This window comes from Hemitrygon akajei, chromosome 5 (assembly GCF_048418815.1).
Source record: "Hemitrygon akajei chromosome 5, sHemAka1.3, whole genome shotgun sequence".
NCBI classification, from domain to species: Eukaryota; Metazoa; Chordata; class Chondrichthyes; order Myliobatiformes; family Dasyatidae; genus Hemitrygon; species Hemitrygon akajei.
Window position 1 is genome coordinate 152,527,767 of NC_133128.1, and position 23,429 is coordinate 152,551,195.

At 41.5% G+C, this 23,429-nt stretch overlaps 1 protein-coding gene across 6 annotated transcripts; it reads left to right on the forward strand.

Moving 5' to 3' along the window:
- Positions 1-852: 852 nt before the first annotated feature.
- On the forward strand, positions 853-23,429 carry ftcdnl1 (formiminotransferase cyclodeaminase N-terminal like 1). Of its 6 annotated transcripts, none has more exons than XM_073046903.1 (6): positions 853-941; positions 7,637-7,778; positions 7,850-7,963; positions 9,983-10,138; positions 19,985-20,176; positions 22,366-23,429. In XM_073046903.1, exons 2-6 carry the CDS (start codon positions 7,664-7,666, stop codon positions 22,803-22,805), a joined length of 1,017 nt encoding a protein of 338 aa, XP_072903004.1. In that variant the 5' UTR covers positions 853-941; positions 7,637-7,663; the 3' UTR covers positions 22,806-23,429. The 6 variants fall into 6 exon arrangements, with proteins under 6 accessions (XP_072903004.1, XP_072903006.1, XP_072903007.1 ...); XM_073046905.1 differs by having other exon boundaries at positions 7,868-7,963; XM_073046904.1 differs by having other exon boundaries at positions 873-941; positions 7,643-7,778.

The following is a 23,429-nucleotide window of genomic DNA, read 5'->3' on the forward strand; positions in this document are numbered from 1 at the left end:
CAATCTCTGCAAATCTAGGACCTCTGGCTCCTGAACCTCCTACCATGGGAACTATTTCTCCTTTTATTTCTATTTTGTCTAAACTCTTTTGAACATTGCTATGAAATTCTTCCTCAAAGTCCTTGGCTCTGAAGAGAATAATCCTGGATTCTCCCTGCTATCCGTGTCCCTCATTATCAGGACTAACAAATAGATCCTTTCTTCACTTTCTCTGGACTCTTCACCTACCTGAGTTGCTAGGAAATATTCAACATAACTTCCTTGCTTCTGTACTCTGTAAATCTTGTGTTTTAAAAAAATATTTCCCAGCCTATCAGTCAATTTCTTCCAATTGTACCAATTCAGCTGCGTTTCTGCAACCACTTCCAAATTGTACCCTTTCATCAATAGCTTTTCCCTGTTCTTCCTACCCTTTTACTAACAAGGTAACCGTGCCATTTTGAATTGTGTATTGCGAATTTACCAAATTAATAATTGCTATTATTATTGTGTACCATTTCGTATGGTTATTTAGTTATGAGAAGGTTTCCAGATTCCGTTCTAGATGTCCGAGTGCTGTACTGTATTTATTCTAGTAGAAGTGGCAGAGGCAGGTTCGATTTTGTCATTTTTAAAAAATTGGATAGGTATATGGACGGGAAAGGAATGGAGGGTTATGGGCTGAGTGCAGGTAGGTGAGACTAGGTGAGAGTAAGCGTTCGGCACGGATTAGAAGGGCCGAGATGGCCTGTTTCCGTGCTGTAATTGTTATATGGTTATATCTGTCTGGAGCCTATAATTTCGAAAAGCAATGCTTTGTCAATGCCAGACGGGGGCACCATTTGCTAAAGTTTGGATTGCGTTGCTTGCCATATTCGAAGTACCGTGTCAGTGGCCAAAGGTCCAGTGCTTGTTTCCACTCTGAAAGGTTTAGTAACCAATTGGTCCTTCTGGACTTGAAGGTGAGCGTGTTAACTTTTTTTAATTTAAAAATAACCAATGTGCATATATGCAAACCCTATCCCCTCAAAAATATTTGCAAAAAAACTAAATTAAGCCTATGCACTCTAAAGTGAGTATGAAACCTTTGTCTAGAAGTTAAAGATAAATGATCAGTGCGAATCGAATAGAGAGTGTGAAGGGTAATTGTATTTGAAGGTACACGGCTTCTTCTGCGCGGCTCCAGTGGCGAACGTGTTTTGTGATATCACCGGCCCGGGAACAGACTGAGTGACAAGGTCGCAATTCTTCCCAGAAGTGTAATTTCCTCCTGTGCAGACAGAGGTCCTCGGAAACTGCTCTTTGAAGCAACAAAAGCTGGATCCCAAGTGTGTATATAGGTCAGCAGCTGTACAAAGTCGAGCTAAAGTTTCGGCTCTCGTGGGGAGACTTGCACTGGACTATATTAATGTATTAAAGATAGACGGTTCGTTAACTTTCAGGGTGCACATGTTAGTACTGTAATCCGTTATTATTTCACAGTTCTCGTAATTGCGGTCTGTATTTCCTAAATTACAGAAGGCAGAAAAAACAAATGGGAAGAGGGGATAGTTAAAATTTACTATACACCTGTACTTAATTTTTTTTAAACATATTTGAGTTCACAGTTCCCATTTTTTGTAGTAGACCAACATTGCCCAATTAAATTATTAGTTTTTAAAAAAAAACCTGTACTGTTGTCACCTGTGGATAATTATTTCTGCTGGTGTTTAAGTAAATACAACGCTTCCATAGGCGTTGAGATCTGACTCCCAACACTGAGGGGTTAACAAGTTTTTTTTTAAATCCACTATGGCCAATATGGTAATAGTTATTACAGAGCGTAATATTTAGAAATAAAAGGGAAATGGGAGACGCTGGGGGCTCTAGCCAGGACAGTAAAGTAAGGAATGACACTGATGCAGTATGAATGGCGTTAAAGGGCAAAAGCACTAAAGGCAGTCACTTACTGACTCCTTGATAACGGTAACAGAGACAGATCAAAATGTGAGAACGATTGGCAGCAACGAAAATGCAGTAACTGTGGAAACTTTAATCCTGTGCAGACTGGGCCAATCAAATTGTAAAATGTAATTTGGATCAAATGAAATGGGTGCACTTTTGAGGAGCAGTATGTTAGAGAACAGTATGTAAGGGACAGGCAGTTTAAAACTCTAATGAGACACAGATAGTTAGTAATCTTGTATCGAGGGTTATTCTTGGGAAGTAATAGGAATAAAATGCCATGGTTATGTTCAGTCCAGGAGGAACACAAAGAGTCTGAAGTGGGGTCTTGAATTTAAATAAAATCAATTACATGGGTATAAGTAGTGAATAGGTCTGGATCTGAAAACTAGATTTAAAAAGTTTGCCAACAGATAAAGAACAAGACCAGCAAGCAGCTGAGAATGAAGAGCTGCACAGCAAAAGTGATCCAACTGTGTAACCAATTAAGGATATAGTTAGAATAAAGGATGAAATTTGTGTTGATGAGAAAGTACTAAGCCTGAGGATTCATAATTTTATGACCTGTGGGTTCACACAAGAAAAAGTAGAAAAATGTGAAATAAACTAACAATAAATAGAAACTAAAAACTGCAGTTCTATATGTAAGAAAGAGGGATCAGAATTTGGTTTAATATCACTGGAGCATGTCACGTAATTTGTTGTTTTGCTCCACCTTTATATTGCAATATGTAACAATAAAAACTATAAATTACAATAAGAATTAAACAGTATATAAAAATAAATCAGTATTGCAGAAAATAGTGAGGAAGTGTTAATGGATTCATTGTCCATTCAGAAATCTGATGGCAGATGGGAAGAAGCTGTTGCTGAAATGTTGAGTGTATATCTTCAGTAGCATAGGTTAAGAGAAAAAAATTCAGAAAGTCTGCATTCTGTCCAGGCAAATTAAGCTAATATTCCTGTTGGGGGGGGGGGGGTGGAAGGACAGGAGAGGGAGAGTGGGGGTGGGTGGGGAGGGAGATGGGGAGAGGGAGGGGGAGAAACCAAAAACATTGGAAATTTTAGATCAGTTAGTCTGATATGGGTTGTTAGAAAAACAGTTCAGTTTAGTTTAAGGGTGTGTCAATTGAGCATTTAGGAAATCATAATATAGTTAGTGAAAGCCAATGTGGTTACATGAAAAGGGAAGTTTATTTGACAAATCTAATAAGAGATTTTTTCTGAGAATGTGAGAAGTGATTGAGATGAGGGAAAATAGTGAAAACGGTGTTTCTGAAATTTAATAAGGTACAACAATAAAAGTAGTTATTATGAAACTGGGACTCATGGATTTGGGGGTAACATATTAGAGTTGCTTAAAGGTCAAAAGAGTGCAGAGATAGTTTTCAAGTTGGCAGGTTGCTGCGCAAAGGGAAACTTCTACTAGGCTTTCTGCTTTCCCTAATATATTAATAACTTAAATGGATTGATAGAGTACTGTATAATATATACAAAGCTTGCTGGGTAATTGAGCTGTGATGAGTCTAAAATGTCTGCAAGCAGTATAGATGTTTAAGTGGGTAAGACTGCTGGTTTGGTCTGGAAAAATGTGATGAAGAATAAAGAGATTTCAATTGTAAGAGGTGTTGAATGTGCACATGGAGACCTCGATTTACTACTTCACAAAACACAGTAAGTGACCATGTTAGCACCACAAGGATTTGAGAAGGCAAAATGTAGGCTGGCATTTGTTGCTAGGCAGTCAGGAAATAAAGAATAAGGAAGTCTGCTACAACTCCACTGTAGTGACTGCGCATTTGGAGTCCTCTACAATTATGGTCTCTGCACCTAATCAACGGTTGTTCACTTGACATTTGTCAGATTTGTTCCTGGGAGACATTGATTGAGTAAGAATTGAATGATATTTACCAAAGTTGAGAAGAATGTGAGGTGATGTTATTTAAACACAGATCTTTCTAGAATTGATTGGCAAGGATGACAGGAGAGAACTGATGTGGAAACTACAGACTCGTAAATAGTCTACACCAGTTATGCTCAAACCCTACAGACCTTGTGCCCCAGGAAGCCGAGTTTGACTGATGTAGAAGCATCCATGGTTTAAGAGGACCATAGGAGATACCAGCCCCGTTAAGAGGAGTGTGAGAGACAGATGTCCTGGGAGAGGATGAGGTGTGTAAGAGATAGAGGCTCAGTGAGTTTAGACTGATGATCATGGCCAGTTGAAAGGCTTCTTCTGGATGAATTCACCTCTGTCAGTGCTGTGGGGACCATCATCCCACCCTCAGATCATTGGGGAACACCACACACAACTTTGTGAGTGGCTGGAAGTTCAGCTGCAGTTTTCTGGTTTTAATTTCTGCATTGTGTCACAAGCTTCAGCACCAGCAGCTGCAGGGACCTGGGCTGGTGGAAAGAGGGTGATGGGTAATGGCTGGTGAAATGAGGGTGATGGGTAATGGCTGGTGGCATGAGGGTGATGGGTAATGGCTGGTGAAATGAGGGTGATGGGTAATGGCTGGTGAAATGGGGGGTGATGGGTAATGGCTGGTGGCATGAGGGTGATGGGTAATGGCTGGTGAAATGAGGGTGATGGGTAATGGCTGGTGGCATGAGGGTGATGGGTAATGGCTGGTGGCATGAGGGTGATGGGTAATGGCTGGTGAAATGAGAGTGATGGGTAATGGCTGGTGAAATGAGGGTGATGGGTAATGGCTGGTGGCATGAGGGTAATGGGTAATGGCTGGTGGCATGAGGGTGATGGGTAATGGCTGGTGAAATGAGGGTGATGGGTAATGGCTGGTGGCATGAGGGTGATGGGTAATGGCTGGTGGCATGAGGGTGATGGGTAATGGCTGGTGAAATGAGGGTGATGGGTAATGGCTGGTGGCATGAGGGTGATGGGTAATGGCTGGTGAAATGAGGGTGATGGGTAATGGCTGGTGGCATGAGGGTGATGGGTAATGGCTGGTGGCATGAGGGTGATGGGTAATGGCTGGTGAAATGAGGGTGATGGGTAATGGCTGGTGATGTAGAATCCTCAATCGTGGGGAGAATGAGTAGCTAGCAGCTTGGAGAGGGCAGAGAAGAATGAGTGATTCAAGGGGACAAAGAGAAAGCGGCAAATTAAGTTGAGAGGAAGCAGAAAGGGATGGAAGCCAAGAGGTAACAGGGTGGGTCTAGGTAGGGCTTGAAAGGCCTAGATAGAGTGGACGTGAAAAGGATATTTCCTTTTAGAATCAGAGTGCACTGCCTCAGAAGACAACAACATTCCTTTAGAACAAAGATGAGAAGGAATTTCTTTAGCCAGAGTGTGGTGAATTTGTAGAATTCAGAGCCAAATCATTGGATATATTTAAAGCAGATATTGATAGGCTCTTGATTAGTAAGGTTACTGGGAGAAGACAAGAGAATGTAGTTGAGAGGGATAATAAGTCAGCCACAGTAAAGCAGATCTCCTGTCAAGACAATTTTCCGTGTGCAAGGACAACCTCTCGTTATAAGAATTCCTGCACAGGCAACTTCCATCCTAGCAAAATGGAGAGGATTCGAGTCATCCAGAGTCCTGAAGGACTGCCCAAGAAGATTACAAAGAACAGCACAGGAAACTAGCTAGGTCTTCCGGGAGTTCCAGATAAATTTCATATTTGAGCTACGAAATGAAATGTGGCAGAATGTCTTTTAATTGCATTCTTATTACAGTCAGTTTATTAGCTTGATACAAAGCAAGATAGATAATAAAGAGCTTGTTCAATGACCTCCTGAACAACGAAAAATGCCAATATTCTATTTCCAAAGGTCATCTTCAACCAATGTGAAACCTTTGTGTACTGATAAAAAGTAACAGCCCTCATCACTTAATTTACTGCCATTTATTGTCTCGGAGTCATTGTTACTTCTGAAATATTTGCGAACAATCTGCACAGCTACCAAATGTTATTTCTGAAAAATGTGATAGAACTGACTTGTCCCCATGTATCAAAAGCAAAATCTGAAGTCTTTATTCTTTTGTTTTTGTGAAACAAAGTAGGTTCTTTGCCTCTTTCAGTCAGAGGAGTTGGAGTATTGGCAGAGGCAAATGCTCAAAGTAGAGTCGGCTTTGTATCCTTTTCTTCCTATGAGAGGTCATTGACCTGAAATGTTCTACCTTTATTTGTTTCTGTGCTGAGCATTTCCAGGATTATTTAGTTTCATTTCATATCTCAAGCATTCATTAACATGTATTTTCTTGCAATGAGATAGTTCCTTGGTTTTAACACAGCAGGCCAGGCAGCATCTATAGGGAGAAGTGCTGTCGACATTTCGGGCCGAGACCCTTCGTCGGGACTAACCGAAAGGAAAGATAGTAAGAGATTTGAAAGTAGTGGGGGGAGGGGGAAATGCGAAATGATAGGAGAAGACCGGAGGGGGTGGGGTGAAGTTAAGAGCTGGAAAGGTGATTGGCGAAAGTGATACAGAGCTGGAAAAGGGAAAGGATCATGGGATGGGAGGCCTCAGGAGAAAGAAAGGAGGGGGGGCACCAGAGGGAGATGAAGAACAGGCAAACAACTAAATATGTCAGGGATGGGGTAAGAAGGGGAGGAGGGGCATTAACAGAAGTTAGATAAGTCAATGTTCATGCCATCAGGTTGGAAGCTACCCAGCCGGTATATAAGGTGTTGTTCCTCCAACCTGAGTTTGGATTCATTTTGACAATAGAGGAGAACTCGGGTTGGAGGAACAACACCTTATATACCGGCTGGGTAGCCTCCAACCTGATGGCATGAACATTGTGATGCACCATCAATAACTCACTCTGAGATGAAAGAAGCGAGATATCGGCTTTTATTGACTGGAAGAATGAACAACACTACATCCTGGAGAATGAGGCCGGACTCAGGCCTCAATCGCCTTTATACAGGGGTCTGTGGGAGGAGCCACAGGAGCAGTCCAGACAGGTATATGTAGTTCACCACACATTGACTTCTCTAACTTCCGTTAATGCTCCTCCTCCCCTTCTTACCCCATCCCTGACATATTTAGTTGTTTGCCTGTTCTCCATCTCCCTCTGGTGCTCCACCTCCTTTCTTTCTCCTGAGGCCTCCCGTCCCATGATCCTTTCCCTTCTCCAGCTCTGTATCACTTTTGCCAATCACCTTTCCAGCTCTTAGGTTCATCCCACCCCCTCCGGTCTTCTCCTATCATTTCGCATTTCCCCCTCCCCCCACTACTTTCAAATCTCTTACTACCTTTCCTTTCGGTTAGTCCCGACGAAGGGTTTCAGCCCGAAATGTCAACAGCGCTTCTCCCTATAGATGCTGCCTGGCCTGCTGTGTTCCACCAGCATTTTGTGTGTGTTGTTGTTTGAATTTCCAGCATCTGCAGATTTCCTCGTGTTTGCCCTTGGTTTTAAGTTAATTTGCATTTAGATTTGCACTTTGCTGCCCACATCATGGAAAATAAACCTTGCTGCAGCAAAACAGATGCATCTGACATAAATGTCTGAAGTCTGCAGAGCTGCAGGGAACAATGCAGAGCAGAATTGTTGCTATTTCCCAGAATCGAGAGAAAATGGCAGAGCAAACCAACTGAATCTGCTCTGTGCTCCTCTATGCAGTATGTTGTTTGGAGTGAGCCAGGAAGCCCTTCATTTGCTTGGAAAGTTATGAGGATCATCAGGGCAAATTATTTTGCAAAATGTTAGAAAACAAAACTTTCTTCATATTTTCTTCAGTTTTAGGCTTCCTCTTTGAGCCAAAGCATGGCATCGCAAAGATTAAACCGCCGCTTGGCTGTGTGTTTGCTGAATATCTCTGAAGCCAGAAAGAAAGACATTGTGGAAAGTGTTGCTAAGGCTGCACTCAGTGATAAACAAGGTAGATTTAATTTATTTTATTACCAGTACAATTCTGAGTAAAAGTTCCTTCTTGAAATTCTTATGGATCAGCTTTTGCTTTGATTACAGGACAGAAGAAAATGCAGACAACTGTACTGAACATATTTTCAGATTATGACTACAACAGATCAGTTCTAACTCTCGCAGGTTCAGTTGAGACATTAGGTAAGATTTCATTCCATTTGGCTCTTAAAGTTATATTTTTATTAAGCGATAAAGTGGTTTCTGGGTCGAGATAAATTCTCAAACGCAGAATTCAGGTTTGAAGCTTAGATCTGATTTCTCCATGGGTGTTAGATTTAGTATTTACAAACTGGATAACAAAGGAGCTATTTGTTTGGGGCTGTCATGTTAGTGAGATGAGAGAAGAAAAGAAATGGTCCTGGTGAGTTGATTCTGGGACTCATTATTGACTTTCTGATTGTCATGGGACCATCTCTGTGGACTTCTGAGGGAAGTGTTATGATTGGAATTTATGAACAAACACCTATAAACTAAACTCAGTCACCTCTTCCAAAAATATGAGAAAATAAGATGTAGAGTAAATATCTGGCCTTTGTGCCTCTCAGTCAGATTATAAACCATGTTTACCTGTGGGCAACTTTCTGGCATTAACCCTATTTCCCTCAAATCATTTAGAATAAAAAACTATCAATGATTATTTTAAGTATACTCAGAGACTAAGCCTCCTGGGTAGACAACTTCTTTTGAATGAAGAAATTCTCTCTCATCTCCATTCTGGACGGATGACCTCATTTTGAGATGGTGTCCCCGGTTCTGAGAGACTCAAGCAGGAGAAACATCATCTCTGTATCTAACCTGTCAAGCATCATACGAATTCCTATCCTCATTCCTGTTCTGACATGTCGGTTCACGGCCTCTGCTTTTGCAACGATGAGCCCACTTTCAGATTGGAGGAGCAGCACCTCATATTCTATCTAGGTAGCCTCCAGACTAATGGCATGAATATTGATTTCTCTAGCTTCCAGCAATTATTCCCCCCCCCCCCCCGCCCCTTTACATCTTCATTTCTCCACACTGGCCTCTTACCTCTTCCTCTCACCTGCCCTTCACATTCCCCCGGTGTCCCTTTTCCTTCCCTTTCTCCGATGATCCAGTCTCCTCACCTGTCAGATTCCTTCTTCTCCAGCCCTTTTCCACTCATCCCCTTCTGGGGGGAGGGGTTACTTCATTACCCCCTCCCCCACTCACCTGGTTTCACCTCTAATCTTCCAGCCTGTCCTCCTTCCCCTCCCCCCACCTTCTTATTCCTTTCCAGTTCTGATGCAGGGCTCTCAGTCCAAAATGTCGACCGCTTATTAATTTCCATAGGTGCTGCCTGATCTGCTGAGTTCCTCCAGCATTTTGCGTGTGTCACCATAAGAATTTAATGAGAATTGGATGTATTGGCTAAATGTTCCTTTAAAAGATACTGACACACATGCCAGGAATAAGTCTGTTAAACCTTTGTTGCTTTCCTTCTGTTGGGCACGTCTCTCCCTTGGGTAGGGACACCATGTCAGTAGGCTTTCCACGTTGTCCTGATTCTAATGAAGATGAGATGGGATGGAGCAGAGTGTGGAAATGTGGCTGCACTTTTGCATTTCGCTCGAGTGACAATGAAAAAACACAAGAAACTTTCAGGATATTAATAGGGAGCTTATCAGTAATAGAATACACAAGAAAGTGATAGAGAATATATTCTGCCTTAAATATGGGCTTGTGGCATTAAGATTAAGTTGACAAACATTTCAGGCATACCACTCACCAGCCGAACTGCCTGTGTGACATTTTATTCATAGGGAGTGAGAGACAGTCAAAGGAATGGAATTTTAAAGTCTCTCTTAATTATATCAGCAATTTATTATTCAAGGAAAAATTACTAATATTCCCATTTTTAATTCAAAAAATAAATTAATTCGCCACTACTAACCAAATCCTTTAAAAAAAGGATTTCTTCAATCTCCAGCCCAGTCAGGTCAATGGGGTGAACACTTTAATTAGCTGATGCATTTATTTTGCAGAACTTTTGACTGTCATTTTAACCAGTAAAAGAGAAGGGAGAGATGCTTGCAAACCGATCCAAAGAATTGAGGGTGGGACTGTGAAAGTTGGTAAGGTGCTTTAAGTCGAAAGAGACAGCCGTTGATGTATCTGAAGTTCAAGGCACTTTTCCTCTTACAGGTAACTCCGTTTTGTCAGCATGCGTTGAAGCATTTAACTTAATTGACATGAAAGCTCACATTGGCATTCATCCCTGTCTTGGAGCTGTGGACCTTGTCCCCATTTACCCTCTCTCCGAGTCTGTTAGTCTGGAGGAGTGTGGCAGAGTGGCTCGTGGTGAGTTAAATGCAGCACCTGCTTCTTTTTATTCACACTTGAATGGAAGCTCCATTGCTAACTTACTATCTGCTTTGATTCAGCAGTAATACTGTCATCCCTCAATTAGGAGCATAAAAAAATAGAGTGCAAGAAAGATTTGGCAGGTCAGGCAGCATCTGTGGAGAGAGAAGCAGTTAATGTTTCAAGCTGATCTTTAAACAAAACTTTCCCAAGTGGTGTATAATGTAGGCTGATATATTTTTGCGATACTGAGGAGTCAGAGGTACCATCTTTTGAATGAGATAGAAAACTGAAGTACTGACTGCTGGTGAAATGGACACTAGACATTATATTATATGGTGGGGGGGGGGAGGATATTTATTTTTGGAGACCTGGCTAATATTTATCCCTCAACCAGCATCGGTTAACTCATTGCTGTATGTAGGAACATCTTCTATACGTATCGGATGCTACATTTCTTGCATTAAACAATACTTCAGAAGAACTTAATTTTTTGTAAGGACTTTGGAAAATCCAGTGGTTATGGAAGATGCCATGAACATCACAAAATCATGCAATTTTGCAGTCTAGGAGAAGTAAATCTGATCCATTAGCTCTGGTTTGCTAAAATACTAATTGAGTTTGCTCTACTTCCCAATTCTTTTCCTATATTCCCTCATTTTCTACACCTTGTATATTTTATCTGTTTGTCTTTGAACACTTTGTTGAACATTTCCAACACCCATATCAACTTAAGCTAATCCTAATGAAGTTTCCCCTCAGGAACTTCAGATCTGTACCCTCTAGATATCGATCACCCAGCCTTTGAAAACGGGTTCTCGTTGTCCATTCGCTCGGAACCTGGTTAGTCAAGTAGCAATTGTGCGGGCAAAGGAATGGTTGGCATTTCAGGATGACACCCACCTTCATGCAGGGTCTTGATCCAAAACATCCTCTCATCTGCACAGATGCTGCTCGACCTGTTGAGTTCTTCCAGCAAAAACAGGCTCAGTTCCTGCAGACAGAACTTGTATCTGTGACCTATCAGAATCAGGTTTTATATCACAGGCATAGGTTGTGAAATTTGTTGTTTTGTGGCAGCGGTACATTGCACAACATAATATATATAATAATTAAAAGTTCAAAATAAACCTATTGTCAAAGTACATATACAGTATGTCTCCATATACAATCCTGAGATTCATGTTCTTGCGGGCATACACAGTGAATCCAAGAAACACAAAGGAATCAATGAAAGATCACACCCAACAGGATGGACAAACAACCAGTGTGTAAATACAAAAGAAATATTAATAATGATAAATAAATAAACAATAAATATTGAGAGCATGAGATGAAGTCTTTGAAAGTGAGTCCATAGGTTGTGGGAACAATTCAGTGATGGGTTGAGTGAAGTTATACCTTCTGGTTCAAGAGCCTGATGGTTGAGGGGTAGTGACTTTTCCTTAACTGGTGTTGTGAGTCCTAAGGCACCTGAGCCTTCCTCCTGATGGCAGCTGCAAGAAGAGAGCATGGCCTAGGTGGTGGGGTCCTTGATAGTGGATACAACAACTTTCTGTGTAAATATGCTCAATAGTGGGGAGGGCTTCCTTTGCCTGTGATGGACTGGGCTATATCCACTTGCTGTTTCTCAGCTTTTCCGTTCAAGTGCATATGTAGGCATTTCCATATCAGGCCATGGTGCGATCAGTAACGTACACCACAAAACATTAGAAGTTTGTCAGAGTTTCAGATGACATGCTGTATCTTCACAAACTTCCATGAAATAGACGCGCTGCCATGCTTTCTGAATGCACTTGCATGCTGGTCCCATGACAGGGCTCCAAAGTGATAACACTGAGGATTTTTACAGTTGCTGAACCTCTCCACCTCTGATCCCCCCGATGGGCAGCCAGGTTCCTCCTGGGTGATGGGGGTCCTTCATGATGAATGCCACTGTTTTGAGTCATCACCTTTTGAAGCTGTCCTTGATGCTGGGGAGGCTCGTGCCCATGGTGGAGCTGGCTGAGTTTGCAACATTAAGCTGCTTTTTCTGATCCTATACAGTGGCCCCTCCTTGCCAAACTGTGATACAACCAGTTTATGTGCTCTCCACAGTACATCTGTAGAAATTTGCTCGAGTCTTTTGTTAACATATCAAATCTCTTCAAACTCCTAATCAACTATAGCTGCTGACATGCCTTCTTTGTAACTGCATCAGTATGTTGGGTCCAGGATAGATCTTCAAAGTTGTGGACATCCAGGAACTTGAAATTGTAAAGCCTTTCCAGTTCTGATCTTTCAATGAGGTCTGGTGTGTGTGTTCTCTCGATGCCCCCTTCCTGAAGTCCACAGTCAATTCCTTGGTCTTACTGACGCTGACTGTAAGACTGTTATTGCACCTCTGGAACCATTATAGTAAAGCTTTCATGCCCATCGTGTGGTGCCCATCATTGGAAAGTACACTAGCTAAGCTCAAAGTATTGTTTTATACAAGTTTAGTATGGTGTTTTGTACTTACCACCTTTGTATAGCGAACCCAACACCCAATTTGCTTTTTTAATTTCTTTCGTAAACCTATTCCTGCACCTTTGAAACCATTTACTATTTCACCAAGGTGACAATGCAGAAAACAACAATAATTGACCACTGTAGATTAATAATCAAACCTTTCTTGGGCTGAAAATGAAAATGAAGTAGTTGCCTAAGTGATGAGTCTGCAGAAGGGAATGGGCACTGGGAATATTCTGCGCTAGAGTAGCGTCTGCACAGCCTGTGAATCGGCCACAGGATATTTGGTTTTTTATTCATTCTTGTGATGTGGAAATGCTGGAATTTGTAGTCTGTCTCTAATTGCCCCTGAACTGAGGAGTCATTTAAGAAATTTGCATGCGTAGGAATCATACACAGGCCAGGTTGTTGATCCAGCAACTTAACCACTGTGCCTCTGAACACATCTCTGCCCTTGTGAACACCTGTGAGCATGTTTAGAGCAGGAGATCTGCAATATTGATTTGGGAAAGTAAGTCTAAGTCCAAGTTTGCAGAAGAACTGTTCTAGTTTCACACAGAAGAATTTGTAGCCCACACCTTTGGCATTCTGAAAGAACTCTTATGGATCCAAGACACAAGAAAATCTGCAGATGTTAAAAATGTTGAGCAACATGCACACAGAACACAAAGAGCTCAGCAGGTCAGGCAGCATCTATGGAGGGAAATGGACAGTTGAAATTTTGTGCTATGACACTTGGGGGGGGGGGGGGGGAGGAATCTGCAGTAAGCTGGGAACCCCAACAACTCTGTTTAAAGGAATCATTAACTATTTGCTGATTAACGACTGGTTAATTTCTTTCTTGTTTTGACAACAATTGGACAATAGTTTTGTGCCTTCTAAATTTAGCTTAAACTGCACAAGTCTACAGGGAATGCTGAGACGGTTACTGAATCACTTCTTGCTGAATTAATTCTGCACCAGTTGCTCTCAGCGATGGATGTAGCAGTAAACACTTCCTTTATTATGTTGCATGACTGCATGAATAACCAGGGAGTTGGAGGCAAAACTTGCCGCTAGAAAAAGCGAAAGAGAAGTTCTCAGCAGTAGGCTGTTGAACAAGAGCTTGGGGTAGCACTCTTCAACTTAGATTCCAGTATGAGATGTGTGTACTTCCATTCGGATATTCTCACTGCCACCTTCTGTAGCCAAGACTGTATCGATAGAGCAGGGCAAGGACTGCATTGCCTTCGACATTCGTAAGCTGATGCTGGAGATACTGGCAATGGATCACATTTTGCCATCCATCATTTTATAATGGTTCTTTGTGATTGTTTACTTAATGAGAGCTCACTACATTTCATTGTCTTTGCTGGCCAGCAGGTGGATATCCTTCAAAGTTCAAAGTAAATTTATTACCCAAGTATGTAGACGCTATCATATCTTGCCCTGAGATTCATTTTCTTGCAGGCATTTACAGTAGAAACAATGAAAAACTGCACACGAAGACTGAAAAAACAACCAGTGTGCAAAAGAAGACAATCTGTGCAAATACAAGAAAATGATCATGTTGATAAATAAGTAAACAAATAATACCGAGAATATGAGTTGTAGAGTCCTTGAAAGTGAGTCCATAGGTTGTGGAATCAGTTCAGTATTGAGGTGAGTGTATTTATCCGCGCTGGTTCAGGAGCCTGGTGGTTGAAGGGTAATAACTATTCCTGAACCTGGTGGTGTGGGACCTGAGGCTCTTACTAAGGTTCTTAGTGAGTTTTCAGAGATTTCAAGCTTTACCAAAGGCGCCAGTGGTGTGACGATGGGATGTGTACCTTTGTGGTAACATATTTCTGCCCTCGTTATAATCTGGAATGGCAATGGATTCCATTTTCTCAATGTTTATCTGATTTTAACCATGGATGGAGAATTCCTGTTATCCTGACTTCCGTTACAATGTATTTATTCTGGGACCAGGCCACGGTACATATTGTACTTGACCCTTTACCACAAACCAGAGGGCGGCTATGAGACAACAAGCTGTGTCTGCTGACAGACTGGATGAGGCCTCCAGTAGGCAACGCACACACACACACGAAAATGCGTAACAATAGACACCAAGTTTCACACAAATTGTCTGGCTACCCTCTAATCTGAAGGTATGAATATCGATTTCTCTTTTCCGGTGAACAAAATTACCCCCCCCCCCCCCCCATTCCTCTAGTCCCCTTTCTGACCTTTTACTTTTCATCTGCCGTTACTTCCCCTTCTCCGATTGTCCACTCTACTGTCCTCCTCCTATCAGCTTCTTTCTTTTTTCAGCCCCTTGACCTCCTCTCCTCCCCCCCCCCCCCCAACAGTCTGGCTTCCTTTTTATTCTCTCCCCACGTAATTCAGGCATCTCCCCCCCCCCCCCCCCCATCAGCCCCTCGGTTTAGCGGCCCCATTTCAAGTGGCATAGCACCACCATCATGAAGGCACTACCCTTGTGACATTTGTATTCTGGGCAGCTGAAGACGGGCAGAGGAGTGGAGAAAAGGAACGGAGGAAAGAAGCTAGAGATTCTTTTCTTCCAAGGCTGTTTTGTGAGGAGTTCATGCATGCATAACCAGCAAATGCAACCCAAACCCCTTGTATATCTCCACTTCAGTACTTCCTCATCTGTCCGCCAAATATTGCTGCATGCTTTCTTCTTCATCAGAAGGTTAAAAACTATAGATAGATAGATACTTTATTCATCCCCGTGGGGAAATTCAACATTTTTTCCAATGTCCCATACACTTATTGTAGCAAAACTAATTACATACAATACTTAACTCAGTAAAAATATGATATGCATCTAAAATCACCACTCTCAAAAAGCATTAATAATAGCTTTTAAAAAAAGTTCTTAAGTAGTTTACCTTAAATACATTGAGTCCTAACCCCCGGCACTTTAACATATCTTACTCCTGGCGGTTGAATTGTAAAGCTGAATGGCATTGGGGAGTATTGATCTCTTCATCCCTGTCTGAGGAGCATTACATCGATAGCAACAAGTATATATTTGAAGCCGAATTTTTATGGTAAGTTGTGCTCCTGAGCAGCAGTTGGAAAATAGCTGTCTTTCAGCAAGAGGAGGGCTCCAGATGGCCTTGGATAATGACTCAAGGAACTGGACTTGCTGACAGCACAGCTGGGCATGGGTAGCAGAAGTCCAGCTGGTTGCTGTTCCTGTAGAGTAACAGGGTGAGAGAACGATCGGCTCCTACCTGAAGGACAGTGGGTAGGTTGAGGCTTCAGGGAGTCACTGCAAACTTTTCAGAGCATTACCTCTTAATCCATATTTTCTGTTTGATGCTTTCTACCCTAACATATCAAAAGCTCACTCATACTAACAGCATAGGTCCTACCTATGTTATGGACATCTGACCTAGCAGTATACCCAGCCTATACATTTGAGTGAGCATTTGGGGAATGGTGGGGGATGGAATTTGTCAGCTGCTGCAGAGCAACAGGCATCATCTGCCGTGAGGAATCTCCATTCCTGGTGGCATTTCTGACTTGGCAAACTGCTCGGATAACAGTTTTCAGAACCGTGCTGTAATCTGGGGAATGATGCGTATAATTAACTTAATACTTCTGAACACAGCTTTCTGATCCAGGATGACTTGATATAATTACTATTTAAATTTACCTGTTCAATAAGGAAACAGAATCAGACACAAGAGATTGCAGATGCTGAAATTCTGGAGCAACAGACAAAGGAGCTGGAGGAACTCAGCGGGTCAGGCAGCATCTGTGGAGGGAAATAGACAGTCAACATCTTGGTGGACACTCTTCATCACCATGTCATCCAGGATTCAGAACACTGTGTTTAGGGATGGAAAATATACAGGTTGTCCTCAGGTTAAGGCAGGATTCCCACATGGCAGAAGATGCCTACAGCCCTGTAATAGGACTAAAAGGGAAGTATTCTGTATACATTGTCATTGTAGTCTGTAGTCATAAGTCTTGACCATGGCATCCATGTGAACATATTGGGGCAGGTGTAGCTTGCAGGGTTAAGTGCCAGGTGGGAGATCAGTAGGGAGGGATAAGTGGGCAAGGAAGTCAATTGGAGAGCAACCCCTTTAGACAGTGGAGCAGGTGAGAGGGTAACCGGGGAATAGCTGTGTGAATGGCATTGCCTTAAAGCTGCCTTGGACTTACTGGGATTAACTGGGGGGACAACCTAGTGGGTATGGATTGGTTGGGCTGAAAGACCTGTATTGCTCTATTGTTTTATATCCATTTAAATAGAATGCATTATTAACATAAACTCTGTGGCTACTTTACTAGTTACCTCCTGTCCTGTACCTAGTAAAGAGGCCAGAGTGTACGTTCATGGTCTTCTGCTGCTGTAACCCATCCACTTCAAGGTTCGCTGTTTTCTGTGCTCAGAGATCCTCTTTGCTGTTGCACACCACGGTTGTAACGTGTGGTTATTTGAGTTACTGTCGCCTTCCTTCAGTCTGGCTATTCTCCTCTGACCTCTCTCATTAACAAAGTACTTTCATCCACAAAACTGCTGCTCACTGGATGCTTTTTGTTTTGCGCACAATTCTCTGTAAACTCCATAGACCGTTGTGTATATAAATCTCAGATCAGCAGTGTCTGAGATACTCAAACCACCTCTCATCTGGTATCGACAGTCACTTAGATCACATTTATTCTCCATTCTGATGTTTGATGTGAACAACAACTGAACTCTTTGACATTGTATGTATGATTTTGTGCATTGAGTTGCTGCCACATGATTGGCTGATTAGATAATTGCATTAATGAGCAGGTGTACTGATGTACCTAATATAGTGGCCACTGGGTGTAATTTACAATAATCAATCAAATCGTCCAGCAACTTGAATTAAATGGATAATTGGCATCCTGTTGGCAGTGAGGTCACTTTGTCTGTGTCTACCAGCTTGGTTTTGCATACAACATCCTGGTTACAATGCAGATCACCAAGACCAGCACTGAAGATGTTGTTGGCAGATCTGCATAGGGGAATTTATTCTGCTTGATGCACAGAGGAAGTTGGTTACTCTGGTTGCTATTATTGTAAATGGCACCCTTTATAACCATGATTAAGACAAGGTATCCAGGCACATGGTTGATCACACCATTATCTGTCTTCTGACTGGGAGGCATTCATCCACTGTTATCTGTTTACTCATAGCCTGAGAATTAATTGCAATGGCTTATCTTCCTGCATTTACATCAGTTCCTCTGCAGTGCCTCGTTCTGCTCCTACAGATCTAGATGTGGTTCCTTCCTCTCGCTTAACTATAGGCTACCCCTTGCTATTACAGTTTTGAATCTAGATGCCCAAATCTCACCACTGTCACCTTTCCCAATCCTCCAGTGTCAGAATCGGAATCAGGTTTAATATCACTGGCATACAGTATATTGTGAAACTTGATGTTTTGTGGCAGCAGTACATTGCATTTCGTAATAAAACAATTATAAATTACCATATAAGGTATATTTTAAAAATAGGTAAGTAGTGCAAAATGAGGAAAATAAATAGTGAGGTAGTACTCATGGATTTATTGTCCATTCAGTAATCTGATTGTGGAGCGGAAGAAGCCTCTCCTGAAACGTTGAGTGTGTGTCTTCAGGCTCTTGTACCTCCTCCTTGATGGTAGCAATGAGAAGAGGGCATGTCCTGGGTGATATGGGTCCTTAATGATGGATGCTGACTTTTTGAGGCATTGCCTTTTGAAAAAGGTGTCCTCCGTTGAGAAGACTAGTTCCTGTGATAGAGCTGTCTGAGCTTACAACTTTCTACAACTTTTTCCAATCCATTGCAGTGGTCCCTCCATGTCAAACTGTGATGGAACCAGTTAGAATGCTCCCCATGGCATATCTGTAGAAACTTGGTGATATACCAAGTCTCCTAAAACTCCTAATAAAATATAGCTGCTTTTGTGCCTTCATTGCAATTGCATTACTATGGTGGGCCCGGGATTGATCTTCAAAAATGTTGACAGCCAAGAACTTGAAGCTGCTCACCCTTTCCACTGCAGATCCTTCAATGAGAACTGGTGTGTGTTTCCTCAACTTCCTCTTCCTGAAGTCTGCAATTAATTCCTTGACATTGAGGGCCAGCTTGTCTGATCTGTCACACGTTTTGTCTGATAGGAAGGCACTTGCTCTAATGAAGCCCTTGTATTTGGATCTTGGTGCAACCTCAGTTCTTTAACCGCTGGCTCCATCCTTCTCCCTGTGTGTTGTCTATGGGTGAATCATGCTGGTTGCAACTTCGATGTTACATTAGTCCTTCAGTGAGCTTCCAACTGTTATCAAGCTCCATAATATCAACCAGAATCTGTGCTTCAGCTACCTTCTGCTGCAGCCCTCATCCATGCCTTTGTAATGTCAGATTCCAATGCTCTTCTGTCTGATTCCACACCAGCACTCAGCTGTCCATATCCTACCTTGCACACAGTTCTGATTGTCCATCAGCCCTGTGATTACGTGTACACATTGGATTTGTGTAATAATGACTTGATCTTCAAATGTATAATTTAGGATTCTCTTAGGCAGGTTGCTTTGATCAAGTTTTATGCTGTTTTCTAAATTTACTTGTGTGATCTCATGTCCAACTTTGCTGTCAAGTACCTTGAGTCACCCCACTATGTTAAATTGCCCTCGGGAACCTTATTCCTGTTATGACGGTGAGAAGAAGGGGTGAGGGAAATCGAGATGCAGGTGAGAGCAGCATCGATGGTGGTGGAAGGGAAACTACTGTTTGAAAAAAGGACATCTCAGATGTTCTAGGACAACCACTTGGGTGAGCTATCTAATATAGATAACTAGCAAGGATTTATTATGTTAGGAGTGAAAAGGTACAAACGTAATGTGCTCAGCATATGTAATGAGCAGCGTTTAGTGGTACTGTCCTGAGGCAAGCTACCATGGTGGTAAACAAAGCACTTCACGTTTGTCGATAAAGTTGCCAATGTTCACATCGGAGTGTGAAAAGTGAAGACCTTTTATCTAAAAGCTGCACAAAATTAATCTTCCTCTGGCCATTTTTGTGGATTCTTTTGTACTTTGATTCAGAGCAGAAACTTATTCATTTAACTAACACATTGGTATGAGAACTGGATACCAGAGCAGGCTCTGTAAATCAAGGATTTATGTATGGTTTTTTTCATATGCTCTGGTTTTTACATGCCAGGTCTTCTCTTACATACCAAAAATGTACCATTTAGCAGGTTAATTGATCATTGTAAATTGACCTGTGATGCAGCTAGTGTTAAATAGGTGGGTTACATTTCGCTGGACTAGAAGGGCCTGTTCCGTACTATATCTCTCAATAAAAATACATAAATAAAATATATCTCTTCTTCACAGATATTGCTGAAAAGTTAATAGTCAATGTGCCAGATTGTAGTCTCTTTTATTTTGGATATGCTGATCAACCTCTCAGACGAACTCTGGTCCAGCGCAGGAAAGAACTGAACTGGTTTAACAGGAGCAGCTTAAAGGTGAAGGAAAGAAAGCCAGATGTGGGAGCTGCAATTTCTCCCAGATGTGGTTTAACAGGTGGGTATTCTGAACTGGAATCTACATTATGTGATTGAAGTGATTAAGTGAGTGTCAGGATTGCAGTCAGAAAAACTCTAGGTTCCCAAATGCACAAACACTGTCTTTATCTCCGCTGATCCATCTTGGCATAGCATTATTATGACTTCTATTCCTCCTTGCCTCAGTTGATACAAATTGCACCATCTGTCTCTGAGTTGCTTAACTATGTTGTTAATGTTCCTGTACCTTTAAATCAGGTGGGCTTTACTGTCGTTGATTTTAGCATTTGATTTTAAAATGCTAAATCAGAGCTCCATTTTCATCTAGATTTGGAGCTTGCCTGGAAAGTTCTTTGGTTCATACACTACTTTCCCGTGACACAAATTAATTATCACTGATGTTGAATATTATCTGTTTTATCTGGTAACACAGAGACCAACTTATTCATTGAAAAGGGTTCAAAACTGAATTTCTGCCAGTGTAAACTTGAGCTTCATGACATCTGAATTCCAAAATGTGTTAGAATTTATATAAATGAAGTGCTTATTGTTTCTCTTAATGAATTAATTTGCATCACATTCAACCTTTGAGAACATTTGGGACAATGTACTGCAAGTGTGGATAGTTGTAGAGTGTTTATAGTTTCCAGCTCTGATAGGATTTCAAGTTCAAAGTTATAGGTATATTTTATTTTCAATGTACATATATGTCACCATATACAACATTGAGATTCATTTTCACGTGGGCAAACTCAACAAATCTGCAGAATAGTAACTTATAACAGAATCAGTGAATGACTGCCAAACTCGGGCTTTCAGCCAGAGTGCAGAAGACGACAAACTGTGCAAATGCAAAAAGAAGAAACAATAGTATAAATAAATAAGCAATAAATATCAAGAACGTGAGATGAAGAGTCCCTGAAAGTGTGTCCATTGACTGTGGGAACATTTCAATAATGGAGCAGGTGAAGTTGAGGATCTAGTCAAGGGAACGTTGATGCTCATCATATTTGGCTAAGTGAAGGACAAATCTGTCTAGGATTCCAAGCAAAAATAAAGTGGAATAAAAAAGGAAATTGAGTTTTTTAGGTAATAGTTAGACAGCATACATGGTCATAATCCTGGAATAATCACCCTAAGGGTGGAAAAGGGGAATATAAGGAATCTGCATCTGATGCCCATCTTCCCTCAAAGTTTGCCTTCCTGCTTTGTTTAGCTGCTGTATTTGACCACTTGTATCTCATAAGCTTCCAACCCCCTCATTAGTCCATCACTAATTTTGCAGTTTCTTCTTTTCTATTTCCACCCTGTTTGCTGTTGAAATTCACAATCATGTCTTTGCCACTTATAGACAAGCCTGTTGAACTTCACATTGCTCTGATCTCCCATTTTGCATACTTCATCAGCCAGACATTATTCATCACATGGCTTGTATTTCAACCTCCTTCCAGCCTGTCTTATGTGCATGACTGTTAAAGTCATTTTTAATGTTTTCAGATCACAAGCTTTAACTTTCTCTATCATGACTATTTTCTTTGAAATTCTCCAGCTTTTTAATGACGATATCCTGAGCATTCTTGACTTTTTTCTTTGCTACTTGTGACTCTAACCCTTGTTACCCCAAAGTTCCCTCTCTATGTCTTTACACCACTCTACATCTCTTCCCTCTTATCATTTGCAAGAGAAGATAGAAAATGCTAGAAATAGCAGTTTAGGTAAAATTTATAGACACCAAAACTGATTTAATATTTCCAATTGACGAGTTTTTGTAAAAACCCTTTGCAAGTTGTTAATTTTAGAACATATCAGGTTAATTGCTGTCTTGCATTAGAACAATCCCTGCAGTCCTGTTCTCCCTCTTTTTATATCTCTATACCTCTGCAACTCATGTTCTTTTACTCATGCCATCAATTCCCTTTGAATCCTTTTAGCTATAAACTCACACCTGGGAGTAATTTACCTTAGCCAATTAACGTACAAGCACAATTTTGGCTTGCAGGAAAAAATTGGTACACCTGTGAGGACCCAACAGAGTCATGTGCACAGGCAATGCCAGAGGTCAGGATCGAACCAGGATCAGTACAGCAGTGGCACTAACTGCTGCACTTCTGTGAACCAGGGAAAGATAAAGATGTATTTTGAAACCAAGCTACTTACCATTTCTGAAAAGTGGCATCCAATAAGAATGGATTTTTTTTGCCCTTTTAGGTATTGGTGCCAGCCCATATGTTATGAACTGCAATGTGACTATAGACACACAGGATCTGAATGTCGGACAACAGATTGCTAGTGCCATCCGTGGAGCAAATGTTGGTGGCCTTAAGGGCATCCAGGCAATGGCCTTTCCTCATGAGGGTACCGTGGAGATAGCCTGCAATGTGGAAAGCTTTAAGGATGAGCCTTTACCACCTCTGACAGAAGAAAGGGGGAAATATATTTCTTACCTCATTCAGGGTGAAGAATACCCGTACTTCTCTCCAAGTTCCATCGAGAAGCAGATTAAAGAACTGGCTGAAAACCTCGGAGTTGCAACAGTGGGCACTGCATTGGTTGGCTTCACACCTGAGCATTGCAAGAGTTTAGCAGAACAAGCTATACGGGAAGGGACTGGAGAGTTCTGGAAAAAGCGCAAGGTCATTACAATGTAAGGGAGGTTTGTTAGTGTGAGGAGCAGTGCTGAGTTCATCACGTAGACGATCCTCTGTACAATAACATTGATACTATCAGTCTGTAATCATGTTCTTGGAAAATAAATAAGAAGATCAATGAGTGGGAACAAATGTTTGCAAAAGTTTGGCATCTGCAATAGATAGTGAAAACAGAAAAAAAAAATGCCCTGAGCTGGTAGATGGATAACCAGTTTCCAAAGAAAGCCAGTGCCACTGTTGACACTCTGTGGTTGTTGGGAGGATATGCTTATTTGTTGACCCAGATTAGGACGATCAAGTGTCAGCATCGTGGAAAATCCGTGCTCAAATTTTGGAATCCGGCTTAGGTGAATGTGGAAATCTGAAGATGCTGTCTGTGATTCTGTCTTCCCGGCAAGCAGGATTGTGTATAACCTTCTCCAATGGTATTAGGGGAAATCACTTAACAGAAGCTACATTCAAACAACTCTTGCTGTTAGCAGCCTGAAAATGTTATGCTCTTTTCTCTGAGGACTAATTAAACTTTTAATAATTTATTATAGTTATTAAAAATTCTTAACTTGCTGCGGAAAAAGTACTACAATGTGAATTTTAATTACCTCACAAACATTTCTAATATTGTGA

Bases quoted from the DNA above. Each gene is read 5' to 3' on its own strand.
- ftcdnl1 (XM_073046903.1), top strand. From the start codon at position 7,664: ATGGCATCGCAAAGATTAAACCGCCGCTTGGCTGTGTGTTTGCTGAAT. The intron at 7,964-9,982 runs GTAAGATTTCAT...TTCCTCTTACAG, and splicing joins AGGTTCAGTTGAGACATTAG to GTAACTCCGTTTTGTCAGCA. The intron at 10,139-19,984 runs GTGAGTTAAATG...TCTTCTTCACAG, and splicing joins GTGTGGCAGAGTGGCTCGTG to ATATTGCTGAAAAGTTAATA.